The 20,668-nt window shown below is 35.8% G+C and overlaps 1 protein-coding gene across 1 annotated transcript in view; it reads left to right on the top strand.

Annotated features, from left to right (window-relative positions):
• The window catches only part of LRPPRC (leucine rich pentatricopeptide repeat containing), a 106,605-nt gene that overhangs the window by 35,010 nt on the left and 50,927 nt on the right, over positions 1 to 20,668 (top strand). The window contains exons 15-23 of the mRNA XM_045445886.1: positions 11,047 to 11,074; positions 13,098 to 13,155; positions 14,244 to 14,350; positions 14,569 to 14,646; positions 14,986 to 15,030; positions 15,382 to 15,495; positions 16,534 to 16,664; positions 17,371 to 17,456; positions 18,876 to 19,083. Coding sequence (XP_045301842.1) covers positions 11,047 to 11,074; positions 13,098 to 13,155; positions 14,244 to 14,350; positions 14,569 to 14,646; positions 14,986 to 15,030; positions 15,382 to 15,495; positions 16,534 to 16,664; positions 17,371 to 17,456; positions 18,876 to 19,083 — 855 coding nt within the window. The remainder of the gene's footprint in view (positions 1 to 11,046; positions 11,075 to 13,097; positions 13,156 to 14,243; positions 14,351 to 14,568; positions 14,647 to 14,985; positions 15,031 to 15,381; positions 15,496 to 16,533; positions 16,665 to 17,370; positions 17,457 to 18,875; positions 19,084 to 20,668) is intronic.

The raw sequence follows: 20,668 nt of genomic DNA, 5'->3' as shown, positions 1-20,668 counted from the left end.
GGGCTGCACCTTTAAAGTTTAAAAATACAAAATACATAATTAAGTGGATCAAAATGCTAGTAGAGCCAGATTTTTAAAAAACCCATAAAACTAAGTAAGAACCAGGGCACATGAGTGGCTCAGTTGGTTAAATATCTGACTCCTGGTTTCGGCTCAGGTCACTATCTTACAGTTTCGTGAGTTTGAGCCCCGTATCTTGGGATTCTCCCTCTCTCTCTTCCCCTCCTCTGCGCTCTGTCTCTCTCAAAATAAATAAGTAAACTTAAAATAAAAACCCATAATATATTATGAAGTGAAACAGTAACATTGTCATTTGTTTGTCCTTGAAAGTTTGTTGTATAAACTTCCAGGCCTGTGTATTTCCTTCTTTAACTTGACTGATGTTATGTTTTTATAGTCCGTTTGAATGGCAGTTGTTACATTTCACATGTCCTAGTCTTCTTAAACAAGGTATTTGGACTTTAAAGTTGGTCCAGTGTGACGGAAAAAAACCACACTGTACGTTCTGGTATATACCTAGGTCAGTCATTGAGCTGGGAGTGCCTCAGTGATTCAAGTATGCAGAGTTACTTGCCTCTACACTAAATTTGTTGTGTTTTCTGTTTCTGCTTTTTAAAAAATGTTTGTTTATTTGGGGGGGAATGCAGAGAGAGAGGGAGAGAATCCTAAGCAGGCTCCACACTGACAGTGCAGCTGAATCTCACAAACAGTGAGATCATGATCTGAGCCATTATCAAAAGTTGGATGCTTAACTGACTGAGCCACCCAGGCACCTCTCTGTTTCTGCTTTTTAATTTTGTGTCATCATCTTTGCTGTAAGAGCTTTTGCTTTGCTCTTGACATCTTTCAGTGTATTTAAGTAACCTATGCATCCTTCAGTAATTTGCTATTTTTGATTTATTGTGGGCTGGGAAATTAGGTAAACTAAGTTGTTGTAATTTGGAAAAATAAACAGTTCTAAGTAAGGGCATGGGTATGTACCTTTTTGTTATTATTTTGTGACAGATTTTGTGGCAGCTGTTTGGATTATTAGAACATCACCTTTTGTTTGTTTGGTTTATTGCGCTGTCTCCAGTTCTAGATTAATACCTGGCACGTGGTTGAATTAATTACGGAGGCCTTTTTGTCTGCCTCTGTGTTTAGGCATTCCCTTTAATTCAGCAAGTATTTGTTGTGGAGATTGGAGGTGCTGGTTGGGATCAGACTGAAATGTGGTGAATAACATATGGGAACTTGTCCTTTATCTTGAAGAAAGTAGACTTAATTCGTGCAGTGCGGAGGCTTGGCTGAGGCAGAGATAACGTTTAGAATGTATTTTAATCTCGGATATATTTCTAATTTCTAGGAATCCACTTTGGATTTTTTAAACATATCTTCCATATCTCCTTGACATGCTTATGCTTTTTTTTTTCTTCTTTCATGACTAAATGGAATATTGTCAATAGGTGTTTTGATGTGTCTATTAATTCTATTGTTTGTATCATTTCTGGTCTGTTTGTATTGGTTAAATTTTTTCTCAGTATACATCATACATTACTGTTTCTTTGTAATTTCTGATTGGAGGCCAGTTGTAGATTTTATTCTGTTAAATGTGGATTTTTTTTTATTCCTTTAAATATTTTTGAGCTTTTGTTCTGATGTTTTGAGTTAAGTTATTGGAACAGTTTTCTTAGTGCTTGTTGCTTTTATGCTTTACGCAGGACTAGATCAGCCTTCAGTCTAGGATTATTCCCAGTAAATTAATCCAACTCCATTATTGAGGCAGTATTCTTGTGAGTATTTTGCCTGCTAGCCTATGTTTTTTTTTTTGTTGTTGTTGTTGTTAGTATTTTTAAATAATTTCTACACACAGCATAGGGCTTGAACCCACAACCCCGAGATCAAGAGTCACATGCTCCACCAACTCCGCCAGCCAGGCAGCCCTAGACCATGTATTTTTGAGATCATTGGGAATGTGAGCTATTACAACCCCTGTGTGAGTTTTGAGAATTGTCTTTTTCAGTCTCTCAAAAGGTCTTGGGTAGTTCCCTAGGTTGCAGATTGTTGCCTCACTCAGATGTGATTGTAAGTACTCCGCTAAAGACTGAGGCCAGCTCTGCAGATCTCCAGAGCTCTCGGCCAGGGTCTCTTCTCTCTGGTAGTCTACACTGCAACAAGTTGTAACTAGTCCCTTCCAGGAAAGTATTTTTAAGTCTTCAGGTTCAAAACTGTTACATTGGTGAGTTTGTCTTATTGTAGATACAGAAAAGTTTCAGCCTGTGGTAATTTGGCATTATTCATAGCATATTTTTAAGCATTTGTAACTAGGTGATTTCTTTCGCTCTCTCCCACCACAAAAACTATTAAAAATTCGGAATGTAATCAATGTTGTTACAGTCTAGTATTTTAGGATTAATGTAGCTTTCTGTTCTTTTATTTGATGCTGAATCAAATAGTATGTATATTTTAAAATCCCTTTGCAGGACATTTAATACAACTATTAAAACAGTCACTTATCCCATGCTTCTCCAGGGTCTTGTACTCTAGTTTAGAATTGGCTGAATGAGAAGACAACTGGGTACTCATCTGCATTCCCAATAGAGTCCAGATTAACCCTCAGCAACTGCCGGGAGGATGAACACAGAAGAGATTCACTTAGTTACTCCTTACCAAAAGTAAAGACTATGAAGGATTATTCATAGTCATTCGAAATGTAAGAAGTTCTAGAGCATTAAATGAGATACTGTAGTCACTTTAGCTAATCATAAGGGAAACTTGAATATGCATTTCAATACTGGAATGCAATTTTGGGATAGTTCTCTACCCTTAATATAAACTGCCTTTTAAAAAAAGTAAAATAAAAAAACCAAATAAACTGCCTTCTAGTAGTACGTCCAGGGTCTGTGAGGAAATAGTTCCTAGCATGTGTTCTGTAACCTGTTGGCCCAGATTAATTTTTTATGCTATCCCACAATAGTTTTGAAATACCAATAGTTTTCTCCATGTCTTCTGAGAGTAGTGTTTGGTGAGCTAGTATTTCTGTAAATTGATTATCTCAAGACCTGGTCATTGATTACCAATCAAGTATATGCCTTTCTGGGGTGCCTGGGTGGCTCATTTGGTTAAGCATCTGACTCTTGATTTTGGCTCGGGTCATGATACCAGGGTCATGGGGTTGAGCCCCGTATCGGGCTCTGTGCTGAGCATGGAGCCCACTTGAGATTCTCTCTCTCTCTCTCTCTCTGTCTCTCTCTCTCTCTCTCCCCCCTCTCTCCCCCTCTCGCATTCTCTCTTTGAAAGAAAAAGAAGTATATGCCTTCCTAAAATTTTCCAATTTATAAATTGTCTGTTAACATTTGTAGGCAAAGTCACCTGTAGAAACTATTTAAATTCAATACTGCTTAGTGAAGATGAGATTATTTAAGATTATTAAGGAATTCTTAACTCTAAACTTTTTTTAAAAAATAAGGCTGTTTTTAAGACTATTTTAAAGGGCATTTTAGATCTGACTGATAAAGTTAGTAAATTCCTATGTCAGATTCAAGGCAGGCTGACATTAAGTATGAGTAAGACTTTTCTTTCCTCCTAATAATAGTGCTAGCTGAACAAAGTTCAAATAAGAAAGAGGGCAGTATACATATTATATATTATTGAAAACTACCACCAGAAATATTGAGTCACTTCTAAGACACAAAATGTCACTGAAGCTAATTCACAACTTGGCTGGGAATATACCATGTCAAAAATATACCATGTCAAAAAGATAAATGTTTCCAAATTGGCATGCCAGTATTTAAGTCTTTTTTTTGCCACAGAAACAGAGTTCTGTGATAGAAGGAGGGATTTCCTGACCCAATGGCAATAGTCTAAACTTGGCAAGTAGGAGTTTGTTTATTCCATTGAAGTGGTGCTACTTTCCATGTGTTGGGGAAAAAAAAAATGAAGTTTCTGGCATTACCCTATTGAATTCACCAAGTTAAATGCCGGATTGTAAGGCCCTCTTTTCAGTCAGAAAAGATGCTCCCATTCATGACATCTTTATAGGAGCAGAGGAAGTATTTCATGAACTATGGTTTAAGTGCTCAGAAATTTTAACTTATTTGTGTGTGCCAAATGCTGGGACCACAAGATAATAGGTTCATCCTTGAATCCAAGGACGAACAGGAAACTTACCGTCACCAAGTTGTTCATAGTTGGGAGACCAGAAAGTAAGAAAGCACCTGCAAACTGGTCTTGATCATTACCAACGTGTAGAGGAGAAGGTACTGTGTCTTCTACCAAGGTCAAGGGAGGGATGAGTCCGGGCTAAGATGTGCAGAAAAGGTGCTGAGCTGAGTATTAAAGGATGAGTAAGAATTTAAGGCAAAGGAAGTGCATTCCAATGATCTCTTCTAAGTTGTGAGGTTTGGACTTTGAGTCATGGCTTTGAGCCATTGAAAGATTTATGTAATGAAGGTAAGGCTGACAGTGGATATTCAAAGAGGAGAGAAATGGGTGCAGGTAAGGGAAGGTGATCCACAGTTTGTGGTGTCCTTTGAGTTGCCTTTTGAGGGACCTGTGAAACTTTACTTAGCTGTTTAAAAAAATTTTTTTTTAGAGATGGAGGGCACAGAGAGGGGCAGAGAGAAAGGGAGGGAGAGAATCTCGAGTAGGCTCTGCGTTTAGTGTGAAGCCCGATGCAAGACTCCCATCTCACAACCCTGAGATCATGACTTGAGCCAAAATCAAGAGTCAGATGCTTAACACACTGAGCCTCCTAGGCGCCCCAGACGGATTTGTTTTGTTTTGTTTTGTTTTGTTTTAAATAATCTGTGTGCCCAATATGGGGCTTGAACTCATGACCCTGAGGTCAAGAGTCACATGTTGTACCAGCTGAGCCAGCCTTTCTCAGTCTTTCTCTTTCTACTGTACCTAGCCTTTCTAAGTCTGTTTCATCTTCTGTGAAACAAGGAATTTTAAAACCTACATGCAGGATTGTCTTAAAAATAAGTAAAAAAATATGAGGTACCTGGACAGAGGATTGCTTAAGGAGCAGATAGGAAGGAAATTTTTGAAAGGAGTCCTTTGAAAGGAGAAGCATCAGTAGGAGACTGGTGGAGAATGATCAATAGCACAAATCTCAAAACTTAGTCAAGGGAGATTAAAAAGCGTTAGTTGAAATTTGAATTGAGATTAGTGGTTATTTTAGCAAGAGTACTTTCAGTGGAGGTTTGAGGCCAGAGACCAGATAGCAGTGAACATTCAGTGAAGAAGTGTTGCCTTTTCTTGACAAAAACTTAGTTTTAAAAGATTCTGTACTTTTTCTTTGAACCTGTGCCATCCATCATGAAGGTTCACATTCAAGGTAGTGCTTTTAGTCATTGTCAGTTGTTTTAGATAAATGTACAGTTTTGAAAGTTTATTTCTATGCCTTTCCTAGGTACTTATTGCCAGGTTGGAGGGCAGTTTAGTATCTTAATATTTTTTATTTTATGTACGTTGATGTTTGTGAGAGATATGATTAAGTAGCTTTTCTTAAGAAAGGAAGCCCAGCTTATTAATGTTGAGCATTGGAATAGAGATGCAACATTTAGACCAGAGATAGTGTTTGTCTTATTTATTTATTTATTTATTTATTTATTTATTTATTTATAACAATTTTTTATTTTTTTTATTTTTTTTAATTTACACCCAAGTTATTTAATGTTTGGCTTCTACTATGGAGTTTTCAAACATTCACAAAAGTAGACTCCCAAGTACCCATTAGCAAACAGTTAAGATTTAGACCATCTTGTTTCATTTGTTTCCTCCCCTGCCCCCCCCCCCCAACTTGGACTGTTTAAATTACAGACCTCTTGTCATTCTACCTATAAATACTTCAGTATACACCTCAGAACTTACTTTAAATACAACAACATGACCACTATAATATTATCACACCTGACAAAATTAGCAGTAACTGAGAAGAGGGATTCATCAGCTTCCCAAAAAGGGGTCCATGATACCAAAAAGGTGACAAACCACTCTTAAGTCTTGCCACTTACTGTTGTGTGCTTTGGGGCATTGGCTTCTAACTTGCCTGCAAACTTCCCTGCTTCTCACTCCCCCACCACCCTGCACCCCTACCAATTCCTTAGATGTGGTAGGTACCCATAGGTTAAGATTCCTTGGAATTAAATCAAAGCTGTTTCTGGCCTGGTCAGAAAAGATGCCTTATTTTTATCAATATAGACTTTACTGTACTTACATTCACTGTGCGGCATTATATTCTCATATCTTGAGTTCTCACCCTTCTTTCAGTTAACTATTTGGCAAAATAAAAGTTTTTTTTTTTTCTTTTCTTTTTGCATATGGAAACGTCAAGTAGTCCAAGGAGGCTGCACTGTAGTCAGTGGATGGGCGAGATGAAAACTCTCATTAATAGTTGAGACATTGTTTTCTGCTACAGCCCTAAGCTATGATTTTTAGGTCAGTTTATCATTTCTTCTGTTAACTGATTTCTCAAAGAATTTTTCCCAAATGAAAATAAACACTATACTAAACACAGGGCTTCATACACATTTTTTTCTACACCTATAGCTAAGAGTCCATCTTCTTTTTCCAAAATTCCTTAATGTGCATCAGTGGGAGGGATGATTTCATCATGCATGGACATGTTTGTAGTTTTTATTTTGAAATAATTATGGAATCATAGGAAGTTGCAAAGATAGGACACAGAAGGCCTATGTGCTCTCTACCCATTTCCCCCTACTGGTTATATCTTACATAATTATAGTACATTATCAAAACACATTGGTATAATGTGTGTGTATAGTTCTGACATTTTATATTGTGTGTGTAGCTTTGCGTAACCATCACTGCAGTGATGATAAAGAACTACTCCATCACCACAGTTATCCTGCATACCCCCCCCCCCCAGGACTCCCCCTGTAGTCCTACCCCTGCCCCCACCCCATCCCTAACCTGTGGCAACCACTAATTTGTTTTCAATTTATATAATTTTGTTATTTTGCAAAGATAATATGAATGGACACACAAAGTAAATCATGTTTTGAGACAGGCCTGTTTTTACTCAGCATAATGCCCCTGAAATTCATCTAAGTTTTTGGTGTGTGTTGATAGTGCATTCTGAAAAAAATAATTTTTTTAAGATTTTATTTTATTTTTATATTTTAAATGTTTATTTATTTATTTTGAGAGAGAGAGAGGCACATGCACGCGCATGAGATGGGGGAGGGACAGAGAGAGAGGGGGACAGAGAATCCCAAGCAGCCTCTGCACTGTCAGCCAGAGCTTGATGGGGGACTTGAACTCACAAACTGAGACATCACAACCTGAGCTGAAATCAAGAGTTGGATATTTAACCAACTGAACCACCCAGGCACCTCTTAAGATTTTATTTTATTTTATTTTATTTTATTTTATTTTATTTTATTTTACTTATTTTTTTTTAATTTTATTTTTTAAAATTTACATCCAAATTAGCATATAGTGTAACAATGATTTGAGGAGTAGATTCCTTAATGCCCTTACCCATTTAGCCCATCACTCTTCCCACAACCCCTCCAGTAACCCTCTGTTTGTTCTCCATATTTAAGAGTCTCTTATGTTTTGTCCCCCTCCCTGTTTTTATATTATTTTTGCTTCCCTTATGTTCATCTGTTTTGTCTCAAAGTCCTCATATGAGTGAAGTCATATGATATTTGTCTTTCTCTAATTTCACTTAGCATAATGCCCTCCAGTTCCATCCACGTAGTTGCAAATGGTGAGATTTCATTCTTTTTGATTGCCGAGTAATACTCCATTGTATATATATACCACATCTCCTTTATCCATTCATCCATCAGTGGACATTTGGGCTCTTTCCGTACTTTGGCTATTGTTGATAGTGCTGCTATAAACATGGAGGTGCATGTGTCCCTTTGAAACAGCACACCTGTATCCCTTGGATAGATGCCTAGTAGTGCAATTGCTGGGTCGTAGGGTAGTTCTATTTTTAACTTTTTGAGGAACCTCCACGCTATTTTCCAAAGTGGCTGCACCGGCTTGCATTCCCACCAACAGTGCAAAAGAGATCCTCTTTCTCTGCATCCTCACCAACATCTGTTGTTGCCTGAGTTGTTAATGTTAGCCATTCTGACAGGTGTAAGGTGTATCTCATTGTGGTTTTGATTTGTAATTCCCTGATAATGAGTGATGTTGAGCATGTTTTCATGTGTCGGTTGGCCATCTGGATGTCTTCTTTGGAGAAGTGTCTATTCATGTCTTTTGCCCATTTCTTCACTGGATTATTTATTTTTTGGGTGTAGAGTTTGAGAAGTTCTTTATAGATTTTGGATACTAACCCTTTATCTGAGATGTTTGCAAATATCTTCTCCCATTCTGTCAGTTGCCTTTTAGTTTTGCTGATTGTTTCCTTCACTGTGCAGAAGCTTTTTATTTTGATGAGGTCCCAGTAGTTTGTTTTTGCTTTTGTTTCCCTTGCCTGTAGAGACCTGTTGAGTAAGAAGTGTCTGTGGCCAAGATCGAAAAGGTTTTTGCCTGCTTTCTCCTTGAGGATTTTGATGGCTTCCTGTCGTATGTTTAGGTCTTTCATCCATTTTGAGTGTATTTTTGTGTATGGTGTAAGAAAGTGGTCCAGGTTCATTCTTCTGCATGTTGCTGTCCAGTTTTCCCAGCACCATTTGCTGAAGAGACTGTCTTTATTCCATTGGATATTCTTTCCTGCTTTGTCAAAGATTAGTTGGCCATACGTTTGTGGGTCCATTTCTGGGTTCTCTTTTCTGTTCCATTGACCTGAGTGTCTGTTCTTGTGCCAGTACCATACTATCTTAATGATTACAGCTTTGTAGCATAGCTTGAAGTCCAGGATTGTGATGCCTTCCTGCTTTGGTTTTCTTTTTCAAGATTGCTTTGGCTATCAGGGTCTCTTCTGGTTCCATACAAATTTTAGGATTATTTGTTCTAGTTCTGTGAAGAATCCTGGTGTTATTTTGAGAGGGATTAAGATTTTATTTTTAAATAATATCTATCTGCACCCAGCATGAGGCTCAGACTTACAACCCTGAGATAGAGTTGCATGTTCTACCGACTGAGCCACCCTGGCGCCCCCATTCTGAATATGTTTTTAGAATAAAATATGTTAACTCCATATACCAAAATTCAGTCCACTCAAAGCTGCCCAACATCAAGTTTAAAAAGGTATAGATTTGGGGCGCCTGGGTGGCGCAGTCGGTTAAGCGTCTGACTTCAGCCAGGTCACGATCTCGCGGTCCGTGAGTTCAAGCCCCGCGTCGGGCTCTGGGCTGATGGCTCAGAGCCTGGAGCCTGTTTCCGATTCTGTGTCTCCCTCTCTCTCTGCCCCTCCCCCGTTCATGCTCTGTCTCTCTCTGTCCCAAAAATAAATAAACGTTGAAAAAAAAAATTTTTAAAAGGTATAGATTTAAAAAGGCTTGTAGATTTTGTGGGTATTTTACAATGTAAATATATGTAGTAAATATAGTCTGTAAGTTTTAGTAAATTATATTTGCATTATAAAATTACCATTAAGGGGTGCCTTGGTGGCTCGGGCGGTTGAGTGTCCCGATTCCTGAGTTTGGCTTGGGTCATGATCTCACGGTTAGTGGGTTTGCGCCCCATGTCAGTCTCTGTGCCGACAGTGTGGAGCCTGGGTTTCTGCTGCTATCCCACTCATGCTTTCTCTTCCCAAAATAAACAAACGTTAAAAAAATAAAATTACCATTAAAACACATAGTCTTTTTAAAGTAGATGATATATTTAAATTAAATGTACAGAACTTGTAGACATTAAATTTATGAAGCTTAAAAATAGTGTAAGACTGGTTACACTGGTTCACTGGTTATCCTGTTTCATAAATGGCTTTTCATTTAAATAGGAGAAATTTGGGTGAGACATTCTTTTTGCTTTCTTTGGAGTAATTTCAGATGTATAGAAAATTGGAAGGATGGTACAAAGAACTCTTATATGCCCCGTTTACTAACTTTTTAGCATTTTTCGACATTATTTTTCTACATTATTCTTATTCATTCACTCTGTCAATCAGTATACACCCATGCTTATTGTGTGTATGCATGTGTACATGTATCAATCGATGTACACACATATACATAATAAAATTTATGATTTTGGGGGGGTTATTCTACAGAATAAGGATATTCTTTTTTTTTTTTTTTTTTAAGGTTTTATTTTTAAGTAATCTGTTTACCCTACAAGGAGCTTGAACTTAGAAGGGTACATGCTCTACTGACTGAACCAACCAGGGGCCCCACTACACAACAAGGATATTGTTACACAACCACAGCACAGTTTACAAATTCAGAAAATTTAACATTGATGGAATACTTTTATCTAATATGGCTCTTTTTATTCTAGATAGATAGATTTATGTATGTATGTATGTATGTATGTATGTCCCCCCCTCTCTTCCAGAAGCTCCTTCATGGATGGATGTTGTCCTTTTTCTTTAATTTTCTCTAATCCAGAATGTTTCTTCAGCTTTTGTCTTTTACGACATTAACATTTTTGGGGAATACAAGCCAGTTATTTTGTAGAATATTCCTTACTATGGTTCCCCATGATTAACTTGAGGTTTTACATTCCTGCCTGGAGGAATACCACTGGAGTGATATTCTGCCCTCAGGGAGTTAAATCTAAAAATCACACATTGTCCATCAGCAATGTCCATTAGTCTAATTTTGATCACCTAGTGAAGATGTTGTTTAATTTCTCCGTTATATGGTTTCTATCTTTACTAAGACAAGTAATAAACAGTCTGTGGGCAGATGCTTCGAGAGTATGCATATATATCCTGCTCTTTCAAACTTGGACACAAAGATTTAGGGATGATTCTTAATGATTCTTGTTTAAATTAATCATTATTTTGATTGAGTTCAAAGAGTCAGCCTTTCCAGATTATCCCAAAAATTCAACTTAACTTTGGAAAAATTTATTTACTTACTTTTTTTATGGCTTTTATCTGCATTGCATATAATAGTTGCCAGTGTGTTGTAACTTACAATGTTTTTTAAGCCTCTGGATTTATTTTTAATCCTTTGCTGCCCTCTGCAGGTCTATGGATATAAATCTTTGGAGCAAGGTAAGTACTCCTAATAATGCAATTCATAAGGTGATTTCTAAAATGCTTTTAAGAGCAAAAGTTATAGTAGCTTCATACATTTATGATATATTATTATAAATTAATGAATTTTAGAGTCTTGAAATTGGTAGTTTTCAAACTGTCTTCCTAGAGCCTGAAATTGATTATTGCAGTGATCCTTGACTTCGTCCTAAATTCTTCATAAGGTTTTCATCTTTTCCAAAGGACAGCTGTTAACATTATTGCAGTGACGTTTGGCATAAAATTTAATAATTAGTTTTTAAGTTATATATACCTATGGACGTTTGTGTGTCTCTGTATATGAATGATGTATAGATCAATTTTAAATTGCTAGTTTTTTAAAAAGTTAATTGCTTTTATGCAAGAAGTACCGTTACCCTTATGCTGAATTGCAGGAAACATTTGTAGCTAAATAAAATCAGAACATACATCGTTAACAGGAATTTCCAATTTATATATTTTTTAAAATCTAAATTTCCATAGGGGTGCTTGGGTGGCTCAGTTCGTAGAGCGTCTGACTTCGGCTCAGGTTATGATCTCACAGTTTGTGAGTTCGAGCCCCGCATTGGTCTCTGTGCTGACAGCTCAGAGCCTAGAGCCTGCCTCGGATTCTGTGTCTCCCTCTCTCTCTGCTCCTCCCCCACTCACGCTCTGTCTCTCTCTCTCTCTCTCTCTCTCTCTCTCTCTCAAAAATAAATAAACATTAAAAAAAAATTTTTTTAATCTAAATTTCCTTTAATTCTGTTTTAAGTATTATACTGCCAAACTATACAGTCAGTTATAACTTATGCTTGGGATATCTGTATTTAGAAATGATTTTTTGACTAGAAAGATTTTTTTATTGGTTTATTCATGAAATGTGTTTTTGTTCAAAATTTAGTATTAAATGTGGCTATCTTACATCTATTAGATGGCTATAAATTACAACTTCTAGTAGGATTATATTGTCTATCTTCTGTACATGTCTGTGTTAGTGAAAAATAGTTTGTAGGTAAGAACTGTTTCATTTTACTTTGTTTTTAAGTACTGTCTACCTTAACTATCCTTTGAATTGCCATTAACTGCAGCATGATTTACATGGTGGAGTAAAGTGGGATGTGGCCAATTTTGCCTAATTTTCTATATTAGCAAATAAATAGTAGTAGAAGTAACTGCATTTTGAGTTGTCAACACTTGTAATATGTGCCAGGCAGTATTTTAAGAGCAAATAAATTCAGTCGTAGAATACCCATAAAGTAGTTTAGAATTCTTAACTCCCTTCTTACTATCTTCAGCCCAAGGATACATAGTCAAACACTGTGTCCAAAAGTTACAAGTCAGTACTATAGGTTTTGTAATCATTTTCATCATGAAATACATATTTGGATTTCTTTTGTTAAAATTGGCTTGCAGAATTAATGTTGAAGAATTAGTGGTGTGTATGTCTTTGAGTATTTGTGCATTCCTCTGCTAAGAATCCTTGAGAACAAGCACATTAGAGCTCTTGACCCCTTTGGTTTTAATGCCATTGAAATGACTGGGAAAACGTCATTTGAAAAAAAAAAAAAAACTAAAAAAAAATTAAGCTATTTACGAGTCCAGGATATTTTTACTTTATTACTTCTGTAACACTTCATTTAAAGGTGGAAACTGGCCCAGTGTCAACAAGACCAAAACAACATGATGAGAAATAATATTGGTTGGTAATTCCTATAAGCTCTGTCCTGTTTCTGTCCTGTTTCTAACAATTTATTTAAAACAATATATAAACAAATCGGTTTAGTGACATTTCATGAAACACTGTAGTTTTCCTTCGACATGGATTTGTTTTGTTTTTGTTTTTAAAGACCTATTATTTAAAAACGGAACAATCTCCTTGGCAGGTGAGGTAGTGTTGAATAACTGTGATATAGAATAATACCTTACTGGGGAGAGGTTTTATTATTTCAAGAATTCAATTTCAGATTGTATTTGTTCTTGTTTGCTTCTCTTGCTGCAATGCGCGCATTTTCTGTCTTACCAGATAACAGAACTGTTGTACAAGGATGGACGTTATTGCCAGGAGCCTCCAGGACCAACGGGTAGCGTTTCAATTTCGATGATTGTAACTTATCCACAAATCCATTCTTCTGTGTAATGATGGGCTAGAAGGATTACAGCAGTAAACATTTTCTTTTTGAAAGTGAAATTTGAAAACATTTGGTTATAAATCTTTATATTGATAACTACAACATTTTGAGATCTATGAGGTGTTTGGTTTTATCATTATAATTTTTTTAAAGACAGGGTTGGAGGCTTTTTCCTTCTTAGATATTGAAGAAATGCCTCTTACAGCACCTACCAAAATAGGCTTACAAACCAGTATTCTTAGTGTTTGTTATTTTAATGTTTTGGAGGTATAGTTAATTTTAAATTTGTAAGATAGTAAAAGAGATCTTTAGATTTATTCCTATGTAAATATAATTTATTATCCAAAATGCCTTATTTTGATATTTAATGGTTTTTGTTTTCCACCTAATGAAGCCTAGAATATATGGTTTTCTTTAAGAAGGTACCCTTCTTGAAAGTTCAGATTTTCTATTCTAGGTATTAACATATGGCCCTCTACATTTTATGCTTGAACGCATAGGAAAATTACTGTTGTTACAAAACATTTTTGTTAATCTTGGTTTTTCATTGGCTAATAGGCAGCTCTCCACAGGATTACTGTATCTGCTTATTAAAATTATTTAACTTTCTGTACTCAACATTTAGCAGCCATTTCTAATTTTATATGTTCCCCAAATATTGTCCACAAAAAAAAAAATTAGTACAGAAATGTGTACAAGGCATTTATTTATTCTTCCTACTCGTGGTTTGGACAGGAAAGGGGTAAGGCCTTGGGCAGGACCACTTCTGTCACAGAGTGGTGGAAAAAAATAGATTGAAGTAAGATTCAGTACTGAAAAGCTGTCACTCGGTCTGAAAATAATTAATATTCCTTTCACTCACCAGTTAGATATGTGCTCCCAAACCACATAATCTCTATGCCTCAGTGATCATTGTTGCCATTTCAGAGCCTCTCATCAGGGTGACATCTCACACCAAAATGATTTCTTATAAATTAATCTTGATAACATGACAGTCTCAGTAATTTTAGTGGAATGCTTTCTCTTGTTTTTTTCCACAGAAGCTGTTGGCTATTTTCTTTATAACTTGATTGACAGCATGAGTGACTCAGAGGTACAGGCCAAGGAGGAGCGTTTGAGACAATACTTCCATCAGCTGAAGGAGATGGTACCATTTCATTTTTTGCTATATAATGCCTGTCCTGTCTGACATGTATCTATTAGATTTGAAATTGCTGCTTTTAAGTACAACCAGACCACTTCTCAATGACATACACGAGTTGGAGACTTAAATTATGTCTGAGATAATTTCTGTTAGACAAATTTCAGTTTGGTTGTCTAAAACTCAGGATGTTTTTTTTTTCTTCCTCCTTTCCCTTTGCACAGAATGTAAAAATTCCTGAAAATATCTACAGAGGCATTCGTAATCTACTGGATAGCTACCACGTTCCTGAATTGATTAAGGTGTGTGAAATAGTAAACTTTTTAAAAATGCTTGATTTATATATAAAAGCCTGTTAAAATTGTACTTAAGTGTGATGCTTTTGGACAAAAAAAGTTTACGTGGCAACCATGAAAATAAGGTTTTTTTCATTGGTGGTTGGTAAATATTGCTTATATATCTCAAAGAATGTGTTTAAAACATTAATTACAATGGTTAATGAAGTATGAATAGAATTTCTGGAAGATTTTGAAAAGAAGAAAAAATAGTAAAATGAGCTGAAACTCCTAAAATCTGCTTTTGACATTTGCTGATATACTTTTCCATATGTTTTTTAATTCTAATTTAAATCTCAATTTTAGGATGTTAATATGTTGGTTGACAGAGAGAAGATAGACTCTCGAAAAGTAAGTAGGTTTTTTTGAGTAGATTCTAGATGCTATATAACCACCACATTTAATGAGAATTCTAGATTGTGTCCTTATAAAACCAGTGATTCCTAACATTTTTGTCATCAGTACATATCTAAGAAGTTAGTAACAGCTATTCCCTATCTTAGAAAAATCAGCATATCTAAGAAATTCGCATATGTATCTCAGGAACTTCAAAAACCCTTGGAGTCCATCCATATCCGGCTCCCCAGATTAATATCCTTGATAGCACTTTTGACATCTAGGAAAGGTCAGTTTAAAGGGAAGAATGACAAGGGGTACATTTTCTTTTAGTAGTAAATTTCTCTTTTCTTTCCATTCCTGTAGACTACGCAGCTTACATCATCTGTTTTGGAGTCTACACTTGAAAAACTAAAAGCTGAAAATCAACCTATAGGAGATGTCCTAAAACAACTCATACTAGTGCTTTGTTCAGAAGAGGTAATATTTGTTTAAGTATTTCAAATATGCCATTAAGGTAAAAAAAAAAAAATTCTTATAGATAAAAGTAAGAAAGCCAAATATGATATTTATGATTTTCACAATTGATTATTATACATCATGTGTGAAGAGTGCAATTAAATGAAAGGTTAACTAATTTCAGCTACACCTTGAATGGCATGTTTTCGGGTTGCTGTAGTTTGTTTACGATAATCTGCAAAGTGAATGATAGTAACAGCCGTGATAGGTTTATCATACATGCCAAATGTCCTTTCAAGCCATGGCTCCGGTCTCTTATATCTAGATTGTCAAGCAACTGATACATGCAGTAGTCATTTGCAAGTCAAATATTACTAGGTTGTTAATGCAGGGATTGAAATTCCATTTTCCTGCTGGAAAAAAGCTCTTTCTGAGATAAAGGGTCTCTTGCATTTTTTCAGCAGGCGTCCAGCTGTACTTTGTGTTCGTTTTAGTGTGTGTCTGCAATTTGTGGTATATCACTAGACTTTTTCAGTTTCTAGTTCAATATGATTTGGTTGTATGCCTGTGTTTCTAGGGGAAAAAAGCATAACTGAGTTTAAGATTATAACATGGTACTGTTGAATTGTAAAATATTGCTTCACTTGGATATTAAAGTAGACTGTGAGGAGCTTTGCGATGATACATATTTCTCTGTGTGGACATTGGACTGCGAGTAGGAGCTGACTTGGTACACATTTAATTTGGACATCTTTTTTACAATACAGTACCTACAGTACCTACAAAGCTAAAACATCAGATTTGGCATAGCAGTTCATGTTGCGTTACATGTAACAAATCTTTTAAACCCTACGTATGTATCTTGGCTGCTTTTGAGAGGTGAATAAAAACACCCCAAGGAGAAAGGTGAAATTATTAACACCGGATCCATTTGTTTTTAAAGTGCTATTAACTTTTTCTACACTCCGAGTGTTAAACTTAGAGATTTTACATTTTTACTTTTATATCGTTTTATACCATCTTCCTTCTTTCTTTTTTTACTTCTGTCCTTTATTTTAGAACATGCAAAAAGCTCTTGAATTGAAAGCAAAATATGAATCGGACATGGTTGTTGGTGGCTATGCAGCTTTAATAAATTTGTGCTGTCGACATGATAATGCAGAAGATGCATTGAACCTGAAACAAGAATTGTGAGTACCCTGGCACTGGAACAAATCATCAGCATTTATGCGGATAGTCAGTCCTTCATGGATCGTGTAAATTGAATATTCCTCTTATAGAATGTAATTTTTAAAAAATCTTTTTTGTCAGTGTTTTTTGAAATTTCATAAAATGACTCCCTTTGATTAATTGCAGCTTGTTTTCAGCAAAGAGTCTTTGTTTAAGTATGATAAGACATCCTGTGCCTGAAAGCCAAGGATTTTCCCCCATTGATTATTCTACAACTGCATATCACAACAGGGGTGATTATAAGGCTTAACATTCCCCTTTCTCTTCTGTAGTGTGAACAACATTCTGTCCATTTCTCAGGTATCTTTGGTTTCCCATCCTGATAGATTTTTTAATTAAAAATAATGTCTTTGAGTATTTCAATGTTTATCACAGAGTTAGAATCACGTAAAGTGCCACGAAGCAAAGAGTTCCTTCGTTTGTAACATTTGCAGATGGTGTGATGCAATAAACATGTAGTGTTAGGTTTTTACCCTTTTGTCACTTTGAGTATAATTACATGTGAATTTGAATATGGCTTCAAAAATAAACCTTCACAGAAATGTAGAGGCCTACGCTAATAACAGTTCAGAACAACTGATGAGTTTTGAAAAGTGATAACATGGATATTGCAGTTCTTTTCACAATCAACTTTTAACATAACATAAATGTGCCTTTAATTTTTAGTGACCGTTTAGATCCATCTGCTGTCCTTGACACCAGCAAGTATGTAGGCCTTGTAAAAGTATTGGGAAAACATGGCAAGCTCCAAGGTAAGCCTCGGCACATAAAGGAAATAGGTGATGCAAGTATCTTGCCACTGGAATAACATGTGAATTGATATTAATGGTATATCATGTCCTGCAAAGTGCTTGAACACTTTGCATACAAATTTGCATGTGAATCCATCCAGAGCTGCGTGGACAGTGTAGGCCATTAGTTTTAATGGATTGGCAAGCTTGTCATTTACATTTGCACAGCTCAGTGCTTTTTGCATTTCTACAGCTAGTTTTTATTAGCATTGCTGTTTGGATTGAGTTTGAAGATCATGACTTATGGCACAATTTGCTTATATGCCTGCACTAATGGCTTTGTTTTTGCTTAAGAACATCTGAAGGCTGAACGTAAAACCTATAAACATACCCTTTATTTAAGAATATGATTTCTGTTGTAGTCTTTGTCTTAACTTTTAATAACATTAACAAAAAATGTATATACCTTAATAAGTTTTCATTTAGAAGTTTGCAGGGAAAACCTTGCTGATTTTACAACTGAGATGCATGCTGTAATTTTCTCACTGTTGAGATAATACTAAGCCTAATTACTTACACTTGATCATATATTCTTACTGTTTGCTTGTTTCTTAAATTTCTCATTGGGCTTGATTTTGAAACTTCCTTTTTAGCCTTCCTCTCCTTTTTATTTCTAGAGAAGATATTTAAAGAAAATTTTTACAGTGAGAAATGTAAGGAGGAAATACTTGATCTGAACGTTGAATTTTTTCTTGGGACGTCCTTCTAATACAGAAAACTCTTTATAAGCATTAGCCTGCTTTTTAAAAATCACTTTTTGTAAAACGGTCAAAACATTTTGTCTGGGCAATAATTAAGAACAACATTATAAAAACGCACTTATTCCATATCCTAAAATGTTTGTTTCTGCCTTCCTAATGAAGCTTAATGAATCTAATGTATTAACATGCAGTCTTTTGGAAAGCTTTCATTGGCTCTGCTTGGCTAATTAGTATCGACATAGCAAACAGGCCCTATCGGTATCAGACCATTAGTCTGGCTGTATATACAGTGTAAACACATCTTTATTATCTGGCCTCCTGACAAGCCATCTGCTGAAGAAACAATGATGTGATTTAGCAGATGTTAGCTTTGAACGATAAAAGCCTCCATTTAGGAGGATCTTACAGCTATAGGGCAGACCGTACAGGGTTATGTGGTGCAGAGTGGGCACACAGTCCCTATCTATAATTTGTAGTCAAAGTTGCAGGGAAATGATAAAACCATGCTATTGTGGATTTATAATTGTAGTCTCGTTTAGAAATGCAAGTAGTAATTAACTTGAAATCGGCATTATACACTAGAATTTACATTCCTGCTGGGCTTGAAATGCTGTTTTAATAGCAGTTTGTTTTCCCTACATGAAATTACCTAAGGGTCTTTTGTGTTACTTCATTGTAGATGCTATTAACATTCTAAAGGAGATGAAAGAGAAGGATGTTCTTATCAAAGATGCAACAGTCTTGTCCTTTTTCCACATCCTGAATGGCGCAGCTTTAAGAGGTGAAACTGAAACAGTAAAACAGTTGCACAAAGCCATCATGACTCTGGGGTTAGCGAAACCATCCACTGCCTTAAGTTCCCCACTGGTCACTCTGTATCTGGAAAAGTAAGTTAAGTGAATTATGAATTTTAAATCTTGGTATTCAAATAATGAGGCTAATCATTTGGGAATTACACTTTGTAAATACTCTGTGGTGCTATGGAAGCCTTGGAGGTTATTTACCACAAATACGAGGACTTTTATGGGCTAGATGACGTTGAAAATGACCAGCAGCTCTGTGGCCCTATGGCTTACTTCTCAATGGATTGGTGTGCGCTGAATTTTTTTGTGGGGCATGTGATGATATCACATGAAATTGAATCTAATTTTTCCCAGTTATGAGCCTTAGAGGTGTTAATTATTAATACAAGAAGGAAGGATTCTCTGGGGCTTTTGATTCTGCATCCTGATTGTTATTCGAGTAGTAATGTAGCAGCATCTCTTTGGTGTTCCTTTTCTCCATGTTGTAATTGATTTTAATAGTATGTGCCAATACAGGTTTTCTAGCTTTGATAAATGCTGTAGAGGATGTCTCTGTGCGTTGGAGGAGGAAGATGAATTTTGTAGATAGGGTGAGGTTTACTTAGTTTGAAAATTTTTACATTCGATAGCAACTGATATGCTTTAATATGCCCAATTTAAGGTATTATTTGCAATACAAATCATAAAAATCAACCCTGCTCTCTTGCAGTGAGTAAAACATTTTAGTAAGACCACTATGCACCCTTTATTATATCTTCTTTTCCTTTTGCATTTGTTTTCCCTTTTTTTGCCTTTTAAAAAAAATTTCTTACATCTTTCCTCTTTATCATCTTTTTCATGGTTTAATGCAGTTTTTAATTTGCCTGTTTTGTGATTGGGATTTTCTGATTTTCTGATTTTATTTTAATTCCACTGTAGTTAACATAGAGTTATATTAGTTTCAGGTGTACAATACAGTGATTCAGCAGTTCCTTATGTTAGTCAGTGCTCATCAAGATAAGTGTAGGGATTTTTCTGATTTTAGTATAGATACTGCCCTATCAATGCCAGGAAAAATAAAAGATACATCTTAATCGTTCTCATATTCTTCCCAAATTTCTGGTAGTTTTTCCTTTATTAATTAGAGGGTATAATTAATTGAATATAATGAATGGTTTATTATTGAATTTTTTTTTTTAAGTTTTATTTATTTAAGTAATCTCTACACTCAGCGTGGGGCTCGAACTCACGACCCCAGGATCAGGAAGCACATGCTTTCCTGCTGAAGCCAGCCAGGTGTCCCTAGTATTGAATTCAAAATGGGGAATAAAAATCATCTTGGCTCCATGTTAGGAAATGTAGATATATATATGTGTGTGTGTGTGTGTGTGTGTGTGTGTGTGTATACATACACACACAGATACATACATACATATATATGTTTGATGAAACAATTTGTCATCCAATCAAAAAAAAGCTTATCAAGTTAGATGATTGGCCACATCTTAACCTCTACAATCTCAGCATTACATCCTTTTAAAGAAATAGCGATTCAAACAATTACTGTGTTACTGAGTTCTCATGTTCACAGCCAACTTTATATCGAAATCCTATAATTAATATGCTTCCTACTAGAATTTTTTTGATTGTTTGAGAGACCCATCTCTGCAAATTGCATGTGAAGCTCTGC

The sequence above is a fragment of the Leopardus geoffroyi genome, chromosome A3 (assembly GCF_018350155.1).
Source record: "Leopardus geoffroyi isolate Oge1 chromosome A3, O.geoffroyi_Oge1_pat1.0, whole genome shotgun sequence".
Classification (NCBI taxonomy): Eukaryota; Metazoa; Chordata; class Mammalia; order Carnivora; family Felidae; genus Leopardus; species Leopardus geoffroyi.
The sequence above is the reverse complement of the archived record's forward strand: the minus strand, read 5'-3'. Positions and strand labels throughout refer to the sequence as shown.